Source organism: Anarhichas minor, unplaced genomic scaffold (assembly GCF_050575085.1).
Source record: "Anarhichas minor isolate MPS153535 unplaced genomic scaffold, ASM5057508v1 ptg000003l, whole genome shotgun sequence".
NCBI lineage: Eukaryota > Metazoa > Chordata > Actinopteri > Perciformes > Anarhichadidae > Anarhichas > Anarhichas minor.
In genome coordinates, this window is record NW_027466449.1 from 416,731 (window position 1) to 429,269 (window position 12,539).

The 12,539-nt window shown below is 42.0% G+C and overlaps 1 protein-coding gene across 3 annotated transcripts in view; it reads right to left on the reverse strand.

The window, feature by feature from the left end:
• Window positions 1-12,539, reverse strand: part of ptpn11b (protein tyrosine phosphatase non-receptor type 11b) — a 31,363-nt gene that overhangs the window by 10,301 nt on the left and 8,523 nt on the right. For all 3 annotated transcript variants that reach the window (XM_076092595.1, XM_076092611.1, XM_076092602.1), the window contains exons 2-3: window positions 9,968-10,090; window positions 2,826-3,020 (exon numbers count right to left, since the gene is read on the reverse strand). In XM_076092595.1, coding sequence (XP_075948710.1) covers window positions 2,826-3,020; window positions 9,968-10,090 — 318 coding nt within the window. The remainder of the gene's footprint in view (window positions 1-2,825; window positions 3,021-9,967; window positions 10,091-12,539) is intronic.

Here is a 12,539-nt window from a genome sequence, read left to right on the forward strand (position 1 = left end):
CCACTTAAAGTGATGCCGAGGACATTCAGGATCAAAACCCTCAAAAAAAAGAAAATATGCAACCATTTCAAAGACACTGAGCATCAGTGTTGATTATTTCAGACTGGCTGCTTTCACCGTCTCCGTTTTTCACCTTCTGTGGAGATCGAGCAGCTCAGCCTAAAGCTAGATGCTGTTGCAAAGCAGACAAATTGTTGAGACAAGGAACAAGAGTTGAGAAGGAAACTTGACCAACTGAGGGGGAGGATTAGCAATCTACTTCCTGCCTTAGGGGGAAAAGGTCCCATATTGTTGCGTTGGGGTTTAAGATAATGTCTATCTACAAGTGCATTGTGAGCGTAGACTCCTACTCGAGAATGAAAGTGTCTCTTGAATTGCTGCAGCCTCAGTCAGCTGCTGATGTTACAGTAAGATGAACAACCTGCATGTGAGCATATTCGGGTCTTTTTTTTTTTCCTGTGTGGTGAGCAAGAATGTGTAGGAGGCTCTGACAAGAGACGTATGTAGAAACCACACAAACCGTAGATCACAAGTTGCTCTTAGACCTACATGGAAACATAGATTATACACATTGCAATGTGCAGATGTGTAGAAGAAGGTGTACATAACCTGCTCAGTATGAGATGATACCAAACACAGTTGAAAAGTGATGATTTGCTAATGATAATATGATCATGTCCTCCCTGTATGCATGGATTCCTGGCATTAAGACTCCCTCTGAAGGAGCGTGTGATGAAGTGTAGAGCTGCGTCCAACATTTGCAGAGTCTCTGGAAGGACGATAGCGTGTGGGTACTTTGTGAGCAAAAACAAAAACAGCAACGCCATCCGCGTAGTTTGTTTGAAGATGCATTCGGGTATTTGCCACTATTTATGCATGTGGACAGAAGTGCATGTGAGTTTTACGTGTGGGAGTGCATGTGTACAGAATAATGCATCATCCCTACAAACAGCGCGTGTGAACACATGTATGTATCGGTACATGGATAATAATGTAATGGCTGATTCTTTCCTATTCCCCTTCTCTGAAACAGTTAACTGGTGATGTATGCCTGTATGTATGCCAATATTATACTCTAGCGCTCAACTGAATTGCATTGTAATGATCATGTTATACTAACATTTACAAATTCTGTTTCTAAAATTGTTGATGAAACAGTATGTATAAAATAATTCAATAATCAGTTTAAAGCTGCACTAACTCATATTTTTATAGTTACAATGGATCAAGTGATCACGGGCCCTATTTGAAGGATCTTTAGTGGCACAAGTGTATTTAGGGATTGTCCTATGCAATTTGTTAGTAAACCGTGCATAACCACGCAAAGGGGTTGTATTTAGTCTCTTAATTAATCATAGATGTGTTTTGGGCATAATATGAATTAAACCAGTGTCATCTCCCATTGCAAAGCCAGGTGTGTCTGCAACTGGCACATTGCTATTGAAATGGCGGAATCCACAAATTGGAGAAGTGAGCTGTTTTCTGCTGTGAAATTATTGTTATTGTTTGATAAAAACATGTTGTGGAATTTGGAAATGATTACATCCATCTTTTATTTTTCTTTTGACTAGAATTTGAATCTCAACATTATGAATGAAGCTTCAAAGCTTCGAACTATTCGGTACAGCCTTAGAATAATTATGAGTTTATGAGGAAGGCAGTCCGTTTACTCAGTTTCACTGTCTACTGACGGGGGTTGATGAATCTGCGGCCTGGCGCTGCCGGAGAGGCGATGAGTAATGCACGAAGACATCAGCTTTAAAACGCCACCGGGGGAGCGGGCCCGCGAACTTTGAAGTAGCCCACTACCACACTCACACTCACACTCACTCACACACAAGGAGATGCTGAGATCGGACAGAGGCGTGTGTGCACCGTCCACACAAGGCATGAAAGCATCACTCCTTGACTCATCAATGACACATTTTGTGAGAAGAAACTGTGTGGGGTAAGTCTCCTAGTGTGTGACAGAGGATTCTGTGTTTCTCTTGAATAGAAACATTTCCACCATAAATATGTGCATAAAATTAAACTTTAAAAAAATCACCAGAATGCAGGAAATTAGGTGTTTGACGCTAACATTTTGTTGTGAACCCTCATATGAAGGAAAATCTTAATATACGAAGTAATTTCCCTTTAAATAGCAGGAAAATACTGCGTCGTTGACTTTAGATTAGTTTTTACAATCGTGACAAAATCACACAAAATGTTCGCCCAACTCTGCAGTTCCCCTCAGCCCAACAGAGAGCCTATTTCAGCTCATTGTTTTCCGGCACGCAACTTCACTGCCCCGGCAGACTGCTGTTTTCAGCTCCTGTAATTCCTCTATAAGATATTTATCCCTAAACAGAAGACAAAGTAAGCAACCAGCATGTGAACATAGTGGAGTGTAACAGCTAACAAACAGGATACTTTTCTGGAGCTGGTGGAGACCAAAACAGAGCTAAAAGGATATTTGTTTTTCAAGTTTTACACATTTCTTCAATGTACCAACAGTGGATAATTCACTGCAATACATATCATTTCATATGTGATCTACCATATAGTGATATGGATGAGGAAAATATTTGTATCAATATTGTGATATTAATTTAAACCATATCAACCAGCCCTGTAGTGATGATGTTATATATTTTACAGCATGACAAGCCTGAAGCTGTCACAATCTGGTCAGGGAGAACGTTATATGCAGCTGTAATGAGGTTCGATATAGAGCTGACCTCAGATGTTTGTGTCTATCTGAATGCATTTCTCCATAGAGCGCTGCTTAGCTGTATACAAATGTGAACTCATTAGCACGTCTAGGTGTTGGTGTTTGTCGGCACCTCTCAGAGGTCGGGTCCTTGCAGTTTAGTGGGTACTTGAGCTCGATGACATGGCCGTTCCTCTCACGCAGGAGATCCTGTTGTTCGGTGTAATACTGCACCAGCTCGGCCAGCGTGGCGAACTTCTCGCCTCCGTACAGGTCGTAGTAGTCACCCGAGTTCTGGATCTTAATGTGGGTCACCTCATCGTTGCGCCTGCGTGGGAGAAAGCGCAGCGGGAATTCATCGCTCAGTTAGTTACCGTGCGTGTAGACAGAGGTGGACTCGCACCGAAGGAGCACTCAGAGTTTTTCTCTTCGTGTTTTCTTCTTGTTCACTTGCACCCTGCAGATAACAGTGAACACACACACACACACACACAAACACAAACAGCCACCCACACACATGTTCTCATGCTCACGCAAACAAAATCAAGACCGTACTGTACACATTTTGTCGCCCACACATACTCACAGAGCATAAATTCATATACAATAGAACATGGCAAGCTTATCGAGCCATCTGCTCCCGTTTTAGAACTCTGGACCTCATTTTCTTAAAAGCACGTTAAGTAATCTGCAGATGTGGCGACATCATTCCATCGGTCGCTATTCTTACACTAATCTACCGTATTCTGTGTGCGACACGTTAAATTCTCTGCAATACTGGAGCACTTCTTGCAAAGCTGAACACACAGTATAAATAATTATAATAAGGATATAACTGTTAAACATAAAAGAGTAACTGTGTCAACACTGGAATGATAAAATGAGCCACAAGCTACTAGAGGAGAGAAAATGCAAGGCGTCGAAGCCGCAGTGATTTAAAAACACTGATCCATTTTGCCACCAAATATTTTTCCCTTTGACTTCTATAAACAACACAAATCTTCTCTCAAGGGATCATCCCTTCTTCTTAATACTCTGTCGTTTTCACATCTAATGTGTTTGGAGGAAGGCTGTATCGTGATTGCAGAATAATGCAACAGAGATGCACGCAGCTGCCGAGCTCAAAGACTGATAAGCCACAAAACATTTGGTAGGCTTCCACTTTGCATATTCAAAGTCCTCTGACTGGTTTGAATAGACGCACACAAATCCGAAAACACGCACGCACGCACACACACAGTACAGATTGTTGCCTAGTAATTGTTGTTGTTGTTGTTATTGTTGTTATTGTTGTTAGCAAGTGCAGAGCGAGATGTGGCTCAAGCTCGACTGCTAAATGTACTTTTTCCCCCGTTTTCCATCTCCAGTGACTTGGTCCGACATGGTTCTACAGCAGAGGTAAACAAAACATCCTGTAAACATATTAAGTGTGATGACACACAAACGACAGCCGGGCAGTCAGTACTATCTGATCTGCAATATATATTACTTTGTCGATACAATAGTTTCTCTCTCTTTCTCTGCAAACTGATTATCAGCTAATGGTCGTATCAAATGACACAAATTATATTTCGCTCCACCACTTTTCTCTTTGTCCTCGTGAATTTCACTTTAGCCTTTTTCCTTCCTCCCACTCAACATACTGTAAATCCTTTCCTTCCTTTGCTCTGTCCTATATATCCACATCTCTCTCTCCCAGCATCCCTCTCTCTCAGTATTTCCTGGTAATTGCTTTATGGCTCTATTAGCGGCTGTTGGCAGGGTGCCACAGGTCTCTGGCCCCGTTAAAGGCCCCTCCTCAACTCTCGGGCCAAAGCCTCCTTTTCTCTCAGAGTTTAAACACCATTAACTCTGGAATGAGCCAAACACGTCCGATTAGATTTTCATTCACTTCCCTGCTCTGCCTCTTTCAGACTGATAACATTTATGGATGTATTATGATATGGCAGTGTTCTTTACAGAGAGAATTCAGACAGCCACGGTCCGCATCGTGTCGGCTCAGCTCTGGCTCACTAACTTCTAGTTCCATCCATGACAGATCTCTTCTTGCTCTTTTAGATACTACGGGTCTATTTGTAAAGTCATCCTACTAACCCACAAAAAAGAAATGCACTAAAACGAATTCAACACAGTGAAACAACAAGTAACATCTGCTTTACCTAGCACATGCAACAGTCATTGGCATTCCATGGCTAATTCATTATTTGTTTAAATACACAAAGATAAAGTGCCTGTTGTGGTTATAAAAGTGTGTTTAAATCCTACCAATGTGCATTAATTCATTCAGAAAATAGTTTTGTAGTCACATTCAAGTTCACTCAGAAGCCGTTCTGTTGATTCCTCCTGTGTCAGTAGCCTCATAATCCAATTCAGGCTCCTCTTTTATCAAATTGTGGTGGATGTTTACAAGTCATTATCACACATTTAATTAAAACGAGACACGTTTTCCCTTCATTTAGATGCCATATAATCCCATTCATTACACTAAATTCAAGCTTCAAAGATTCAAAGGCTGTAATGTAATTCATGTCGGAGATTAACTGGCCGAGGATCGAAGCACAGAAACGATGACAACATTTCCTGCACAACAAGTCTTGTTGACGGGTGCGTAGGACCCAAAGTCCTGCTCACGGTATCAACAGCGCTAAGATCCTGAGGCCTTTCACAGCTGAGGATTCAGCATCAAACTGTCGTAATTTACATCTATGAGAAGTACAATCAGGTTCCTGTTGCTGACTGAAGTTCTGTATTTTCAAATCGGTGTGTATGTTCTCATACACATAATGAGGAATAACACCGCTTCATCATTCTGAAATTTTGCTCACAATTTGTGGGATCCACCGATAACACGCTAGATTACACGTGATACCATAAAATCAGGATGTGTAAATATGTTTCTATCTAGGTGCAATAAAACAAGAATAAAACCAAAGTATGTAAACACTATATCGTAGGAATATGCAGTGGAATTAGACTCTTAACAATCTTTACTACGCATTCATTCTGATGATACGACGGCATCCTGCGTTACTGGAAAGACAAATTCAGTAGATGCACGCAAGACAACGTCGTCCTTGAGTATCCTATGAGCTGGTCTGCAGTGATAGGGCTGACTGAGCAGAAGCACAAACGTGCATAATGTCACACGGTCCTTGACAGCGCGTGTCTGTATGTGAACGGAGCATTGTCGCTCAGCTGCAGCTTAACAGGCCACATCTGTCTGCAGGATTAAGTGTTAACAACTTCCACAAACTCTAGACAGAACATTGAAGCCTGTACAGTATTTGGATCAGTCCGGCTAAACTAACTACGTGCAGCGATAACACACACACACACACACACACACACACACACACACACACACACACACACACACACACACACACACACACACACACACACACACACACACACACACACACACACACACACACACACACACACACACACACACACACACACACACACACACACACACACACACACACACGGCCCTGAATATACAGAGTATTGCTTGCTTTGCCCTGAAGCTATATCAAGCAATAGTTTTCACTCAATACAGCCTGAAACCACTGAGAGATCCCTTTTACCATACTCAGTCCACTTATCAAATTGAAGGTGATAAAGTTCTCTCTATTTCAATTCCCCTTTAGCGTCTCTACAGACTACTACACTGGTTCTCAGCTTAAATCCTAAAGGAGGCATGTTCACGTCTGATATTAAATGTGAGACGTTACATCAGGTAAATGTGTCCTGTGTCTCGAGAGCTTGCCCTGAGGCTGTGTTAAAAAAAAAAACAGGCATAAAATCATTCCTCAGCTCACTGGGCTGACTTTCTGAAGGTTAGGCACTTTGAGCCACGAGGTGTCTGCAAATTCAGACAAGCAGGGAATCTTTTAGACATCACAATCGCCAGCATCATCGGAAATGACTTGCTCAATGGACGACAGACGTCATGGGGTTAAACTACTACACAACAGCTTCGCATTGTGCCGATGGGAAGGTTCAGTCGAACCGACAAACCCCAGATTAGCTCTGCTACTTCACTGCTATTAGCAGCTAGTGACATAACAGCTGTTGTTGGCTATATGAACACACTTGTGTGACGTTTGGAAGTCTCCCCCGAGTGGTATTATCAAAAGAAGATATGTGGAAGTTGGATGTGGGGAATCAGACACAGAGGAATAAGTTTAAAACATGAATGGGCTTCGATTGTCTCGTTTTTCTACAAGCAAACTTTGTTAAAAGATAACCGTTAAGTAACAACCACCGTCAATAATTCAAGAGGGAGTTGACGGAGGAAGAGTTTCTGTATCTTAATGCTATCTTTCACATTCACATTCAACATATGAATTTAGAAACTGTTGGAGCATGCTTACTGAAGACTTGTGGAAGCGGTAAATACAGGTAACACTCATGGATTAGCATTCACAATAATGATCGAGAAATAGTTTTTTTTTTTTACTCGACTGTGTCATTCTATAAATAGCCTTAGCTGCAGTGGAAACATATCCAAGTAAACTCAAGCTGGTATTATATAATACAGAGAGGCTACGAGAAAATCCATTTGCTCTCTGTGGCGACTTGCCCTGCAAAATCCTCTCTTAAGATTGCCCTTAAAATGTCTCCTCTGGGTCTTTAGAGCGAATAAAGAGCATGAAAAAATGAGAGAACTTGACCAGACTGCTCTCCTCACGGAGTTGGATATAAATTATGGCCAAACTTTTTCTGCTTCAAACTTTCTCTTTTTGAGTTTTATGAAACTCTGGATTGATTACATTTTCAAACCCCTCAAAAAGCTCTCATTAGCATCTCTGCCTTCAGTTTGCTTTTCAGCAGCGGCTCTGTCCGACCGCTCTGTCCGACCCCTCCTTCCTCCCTTCACCTCGTGGAGCGGAGAAGAAGAGGAGGTGGTGGAGATAAGAGGAGGAGAGGCAGAGAGAGGCAGATAAGACAGCGGAGAGAGGGGCACAACAGACTCCCTCAGCATCCATTACAATCTGAACATTCACAGCGACCATCACGCTCATAATGGCCTTGGTAAGATGAAACCTGGCTAATGACTGGCTAATTAGCCTCTCCTCTGCTCTGATAAGACACTGTGTGTGTGTGTGTGTGTGTGTTTGAAATAGAGATTGAGTTAGAAAGCAGGATATGCAAGCTAAGAATAGCTTCTGTAGATACACAATAATTGAGCAATTATCTTCAGTATGTTCCAATATTTCCTACATTTCACAGACTGTATTTGGCGCAGTGCAACCAGTGAAAAGCCTCCAAAGCGAAAGCCCCTGAACATTTGATTAGAAAAGATCAAAAGATTAGGCTATAGAATCGTATGCCATATTCATAGAATTCACACTTTTGTACAATTTCTATTTTTGCACTGATGGCGGTGTGCTGGAGCTGTGTGATAAGTTGCTTTGCCAACAGCTCCAGGTTGAGTTGAGCTATGGCCCTCTAGCTGACTGAATATCCTGAGAAACAGGATATTGTGGAAGGACGCGCATGAATAACGCAGAACTCACTGATATTCCGTGTTGCCCCTCTGTCTCTTTTACAGTTTTGAGGTTACAGGGTTTAGGTTGGAGTTCAGAGGGGCGTAAGTTAATGTTGGCCGTTTGTTCTAATATCAGAGAAAACCTTTTGTGCCGAAATATTTTTGTAAGGCATAAAGTAATCACTAAAGGGCATGAAGTATGAGGAATTACTTAACGTACAGATATAGTTTTTGTTGGGTTGTTATCAACAAACACCTAAAAAAATCATTATTAAGTTTTTCAAAGAGATAAGCTGATTCTTTTCTCCAATACTTCTTGCGCAGTATAACCAGAATCACTATAATAAGTTCCCTGTAACAACAAAAGTAATAACGGGATTTTGGTAAACGTTATGGTAGCCCAGATAATCACCGTAACTTGGTGCCGTGTCATGAACAACTATATCTATCTGGCTAACTTTAGCTCACATTAGTCACCATGGTCATACCAAACCTGCCCCTGAGTGGACTGAACTGAGCATTGGTACATTTCAATACTTAAATTATGAATTATACTTTTGATTTGTAGGAGGAAAGTTGTGTTATTTTCTAACTTAGTCTCTCTTTAATATCACGTCTCGGTGCCTCCTGCTTCCTCTTAGCTCAATGTGACCTACCTTCTCTAGCAGGTGGTGAGGCTCTGCACACTAGCCACTTGACCTGTGTGTGTGTGTGTGTGTGTGTGTGTTTGTTTAAGTCTGTCACAGGCACAAACTGTGGCTGCAACCGACCCCACCAACTTTCCTGTGGTGTAGGTGTGTGTGTGATTTACGACACCACAGACACACAAACCACAGGCAGTGAAGGTCAAAGCATTAACAGGTCCCTCACTCTTTTACATTATTTAAAAGCTAGCAGCTGTCGGCCTAACTTCACTGTTTCCTTTTCCTTTTTTGTGTCACCGTTTCTTTCACACACACACACACACACACACACACACACACACACACACACACACACACACACACACGTTTGGGCTTTCTTCCAGGCCCTTGGCCGGAGTGATGCATCTCTTAAAAGCTTCCGTTGTCAGGGACGTGCCACTCTTCAAACTCTCTCTTCTTCTATCTCAGTTGGTTTGCCGCTCTCTCTAATCACCACAGCATGTAGTGCCGGGTCCTCCTACTTACCAGACATTTCACATTCACTGCAACACACCAGGGCTGGAGATTAAAGAGGTGAAGAGAAATATGTTTTAGGACAATGAATGGCACCCGGCTGTGCTTTTTCGTACTCACCTCAGTGCCACCCTGCTGCCCAATTTATGACTTTCTGGCCAATTTGTGTCACGACGTTACCAAATCGCATATTCCAGATCCGTTATCCAACATGTCCCTTGAAACACTCGCACAGAACAACTTCTGTTCAAACTGCATCTATTTAAATGTTACATCACTTGCTGAGCCGCGGGCAGGAAATCTCAGAGACTCTGAGGCCTCGCACCACAGCAGCACGGTCACTTCTCATCCTCACACTGAAAACAACAGTGGATTTAAAGACAAGAAGAAGGCCGGTGCCCAACACATATGTCCGTCACAATGATCATTTTTCCAGAGAGAACCACTTTGCCTCACCAATCACCCATCCAGCCTCTCAACACGACTGCACCGGAGCTTTGTTTGTTGTCGGGGCTGAGCTTTGAACCGGGGAGAATACTGCGATGAATGAATAGTAAGGCTGACGGTGAACCACGAAATCAATACGAAAAGGAAGCGAGGGGAGTGTAGGTGAGGCCTCACCTGACAGAGAGGGTGAAATCCCCCGGATTGCTCTTGCTTGGCCGGGCCAGGAAACTGCCGTGGACGCCCCGGGTCAACAGGAGCTGCTCTGCCTCGATTCCGGTGATGTTGGGGTGGAACCACCTAAAAAAAGATTGGCCAAAATGATCCGTGTGTTTGTGTAGGAAGAATGTATACAATCTGTCTCCAATCACCCTCCATCTTTCTTTTCCTGTTGAGACTAAACCGGCCCCAACACAATAGATCTCCCGAGTTTAAAATAGTCATTTCTTTTGTTTAATGACAGTTTTACAAATCTTGTACATTTTTGTACCATTTATGTAAATAGCACACAGTACTATGTAAAGACCTGTAGGAGTGTTTTGACTTATTTTCATATGCAGCCGTCATGACGGATGAAATGTGTAATCTTTCATTTGTGTCGTGTAAAACTGGCTTTACTTCAGTGTCGATGGAAACATTAGATTCATTGATAACAGCAGCTACTACGATATAAATATAAATACTGTACAGAATAAATGCAGACAGAAGTATTTGGACGGTGACACTTTATTTGTTTGGCTTTGGACTCAAACTTTAAATGAAACAATTTAATTTGAGGTTGTTCACATTCATGTTGGGCCAACACTATAAGAAGCGTGTTCCCTTTTTATACAAGTCTTAGCTATATGCGAGAGCAGAACTTGTACGGCTCTAGGTCTGTTAAATGTTGCTGAATAACCTTAACTGGCCTTTGCGTGTCAGGTTCACTGATTAGCTCGTCCTGAGACTTGACCTAGATTTTCAAGAGGGGGTGGACAAAGAACAAACTGACAACTGAGATGACTTAGTGATGTCTCAGCCTTCTCGCCTTATGGCAGCTGCATCCGATCAGCTCACAACGCTGGATTTTATTAACAGGGTCGATGTTTTTGCCCAAAGACTGAGGAAGAAAAATAGCTGATTTGCATTATTTAAGGAAATTTACTCTGCTCCTGTGTGTTTATGGCTGGTTTAGTCCTTTCTGCTTCATCATTTTCTTTGCTATAGAATCTCCATAATCTCATCATTTACCAAGAATCTAAAAGCCACTTTGATGTGTAATGAATTATATCTCAGGCCTCACATCGGTTGCATGCTGTTGTTGACACTTAAGAGTAAAATGTCATCAATAAATAAATGGAGTGCTCCTCAACAGCACTTTAGCATGAACTAATGTATGTTGAACGCCAGTCTGACTAACGCACTACTTCAACAGTGACTCGTGTGAAAAAAAAAAAGACAACTTTCAGCAGATCTAGGGCGAAATTGGAAGCAATGGCAACTGCTGAAAGTTATAGTTATAAGCTCTTATTGCTGAAGAACATCTGTAACCATGATTCCGGTGGTGCATTAGTACAAAGTGTACCTTTGAATCAAAGGTACACTTTGTAATCACCGTTTCTTGACGAATCAGTGATTACATACAAACTGGTTTGAAAGGGAAGAACACTCAGGTTTACAGGACAGCAAAGCCAAAGCTAATGATGACACGTTACTTCCTCTGCTGCAAAACACAGCAAGCAGGCAAATATTTATCCCATCCACTTCTCAGGTATGTTGACCGATCATCTGGGTTGTGCACTCTTACTGGAGTGTTTGACACCGCCACTCATCCAAACCAGACCCAACCGTGTTCACTGTTCACAAACGCTTTAAGACATAAATCCAGCACATCTGCACACATACTGCAGTGTTCAGTTAAAAGCTGTGTTAAAAGAGAGAATAACTGCATAAGTGTTGAAGAAGCAGTGAGTCGGTATAGCGGCCCCAGTGAACGGCTGGATATCAGCTGTGTGGATTTAAAGCTCGTGTTTAAGCAGGGATCATTGGGTTAAACCTCCCTAACTACTGTGTGCCATTGCTGGCTAATCCGACGCACCATTAGCCATCCGGGGCCCCATCGGTGTGCCAAGGAAGGGGGGGGGGGGGGGGGGGTGACAAAGCTGTCACACGTACAGTATACAGTGAGCGGTAAAGGATTTTCACATTAGCATCACACTGACGTATTAAAGATAACTCTCTGGATCTACGCCAGCTGGTCGCTGCCAAGTTGTCTTGCTGGAGATCAGTGATGACGAAGCTGGACTGCAGAGACCAATCTGGCTCCTCCAGATCATCTTACACCGTGGTGTCATCACACTATGCTGTCCAACCAAGTTAGTTGAATTATTACGTTTTTAAAATCTCTCCTCAAGATGACTCGTTTTATTCTACTTAGGAGTTGTTTTTCCAAGTCAGCCTTGTAATAAGAACACGTTTTAGACACATGGAAGTAAACTCTACAGTACAACACAAGCATTTAGGAATATTATGAAAAGCTGTAGATTACTACAAATTCATAATCTCGATGGGATTATCATGGATGAAAAACGGTTAAATAAAAATCATTTTAAAACATTATTATTTCTGATTACAAAATAAAATGAAATAAAAAGTGTTGGATGAGTTGAAGATGAGTCACCTGATAGATGTTTCAAACATAATAATAACCTTTAGTTGCAGCTCTTGACTTTTTCCTTGGAAAGACAAATGCATGTAAATGTCAATGATT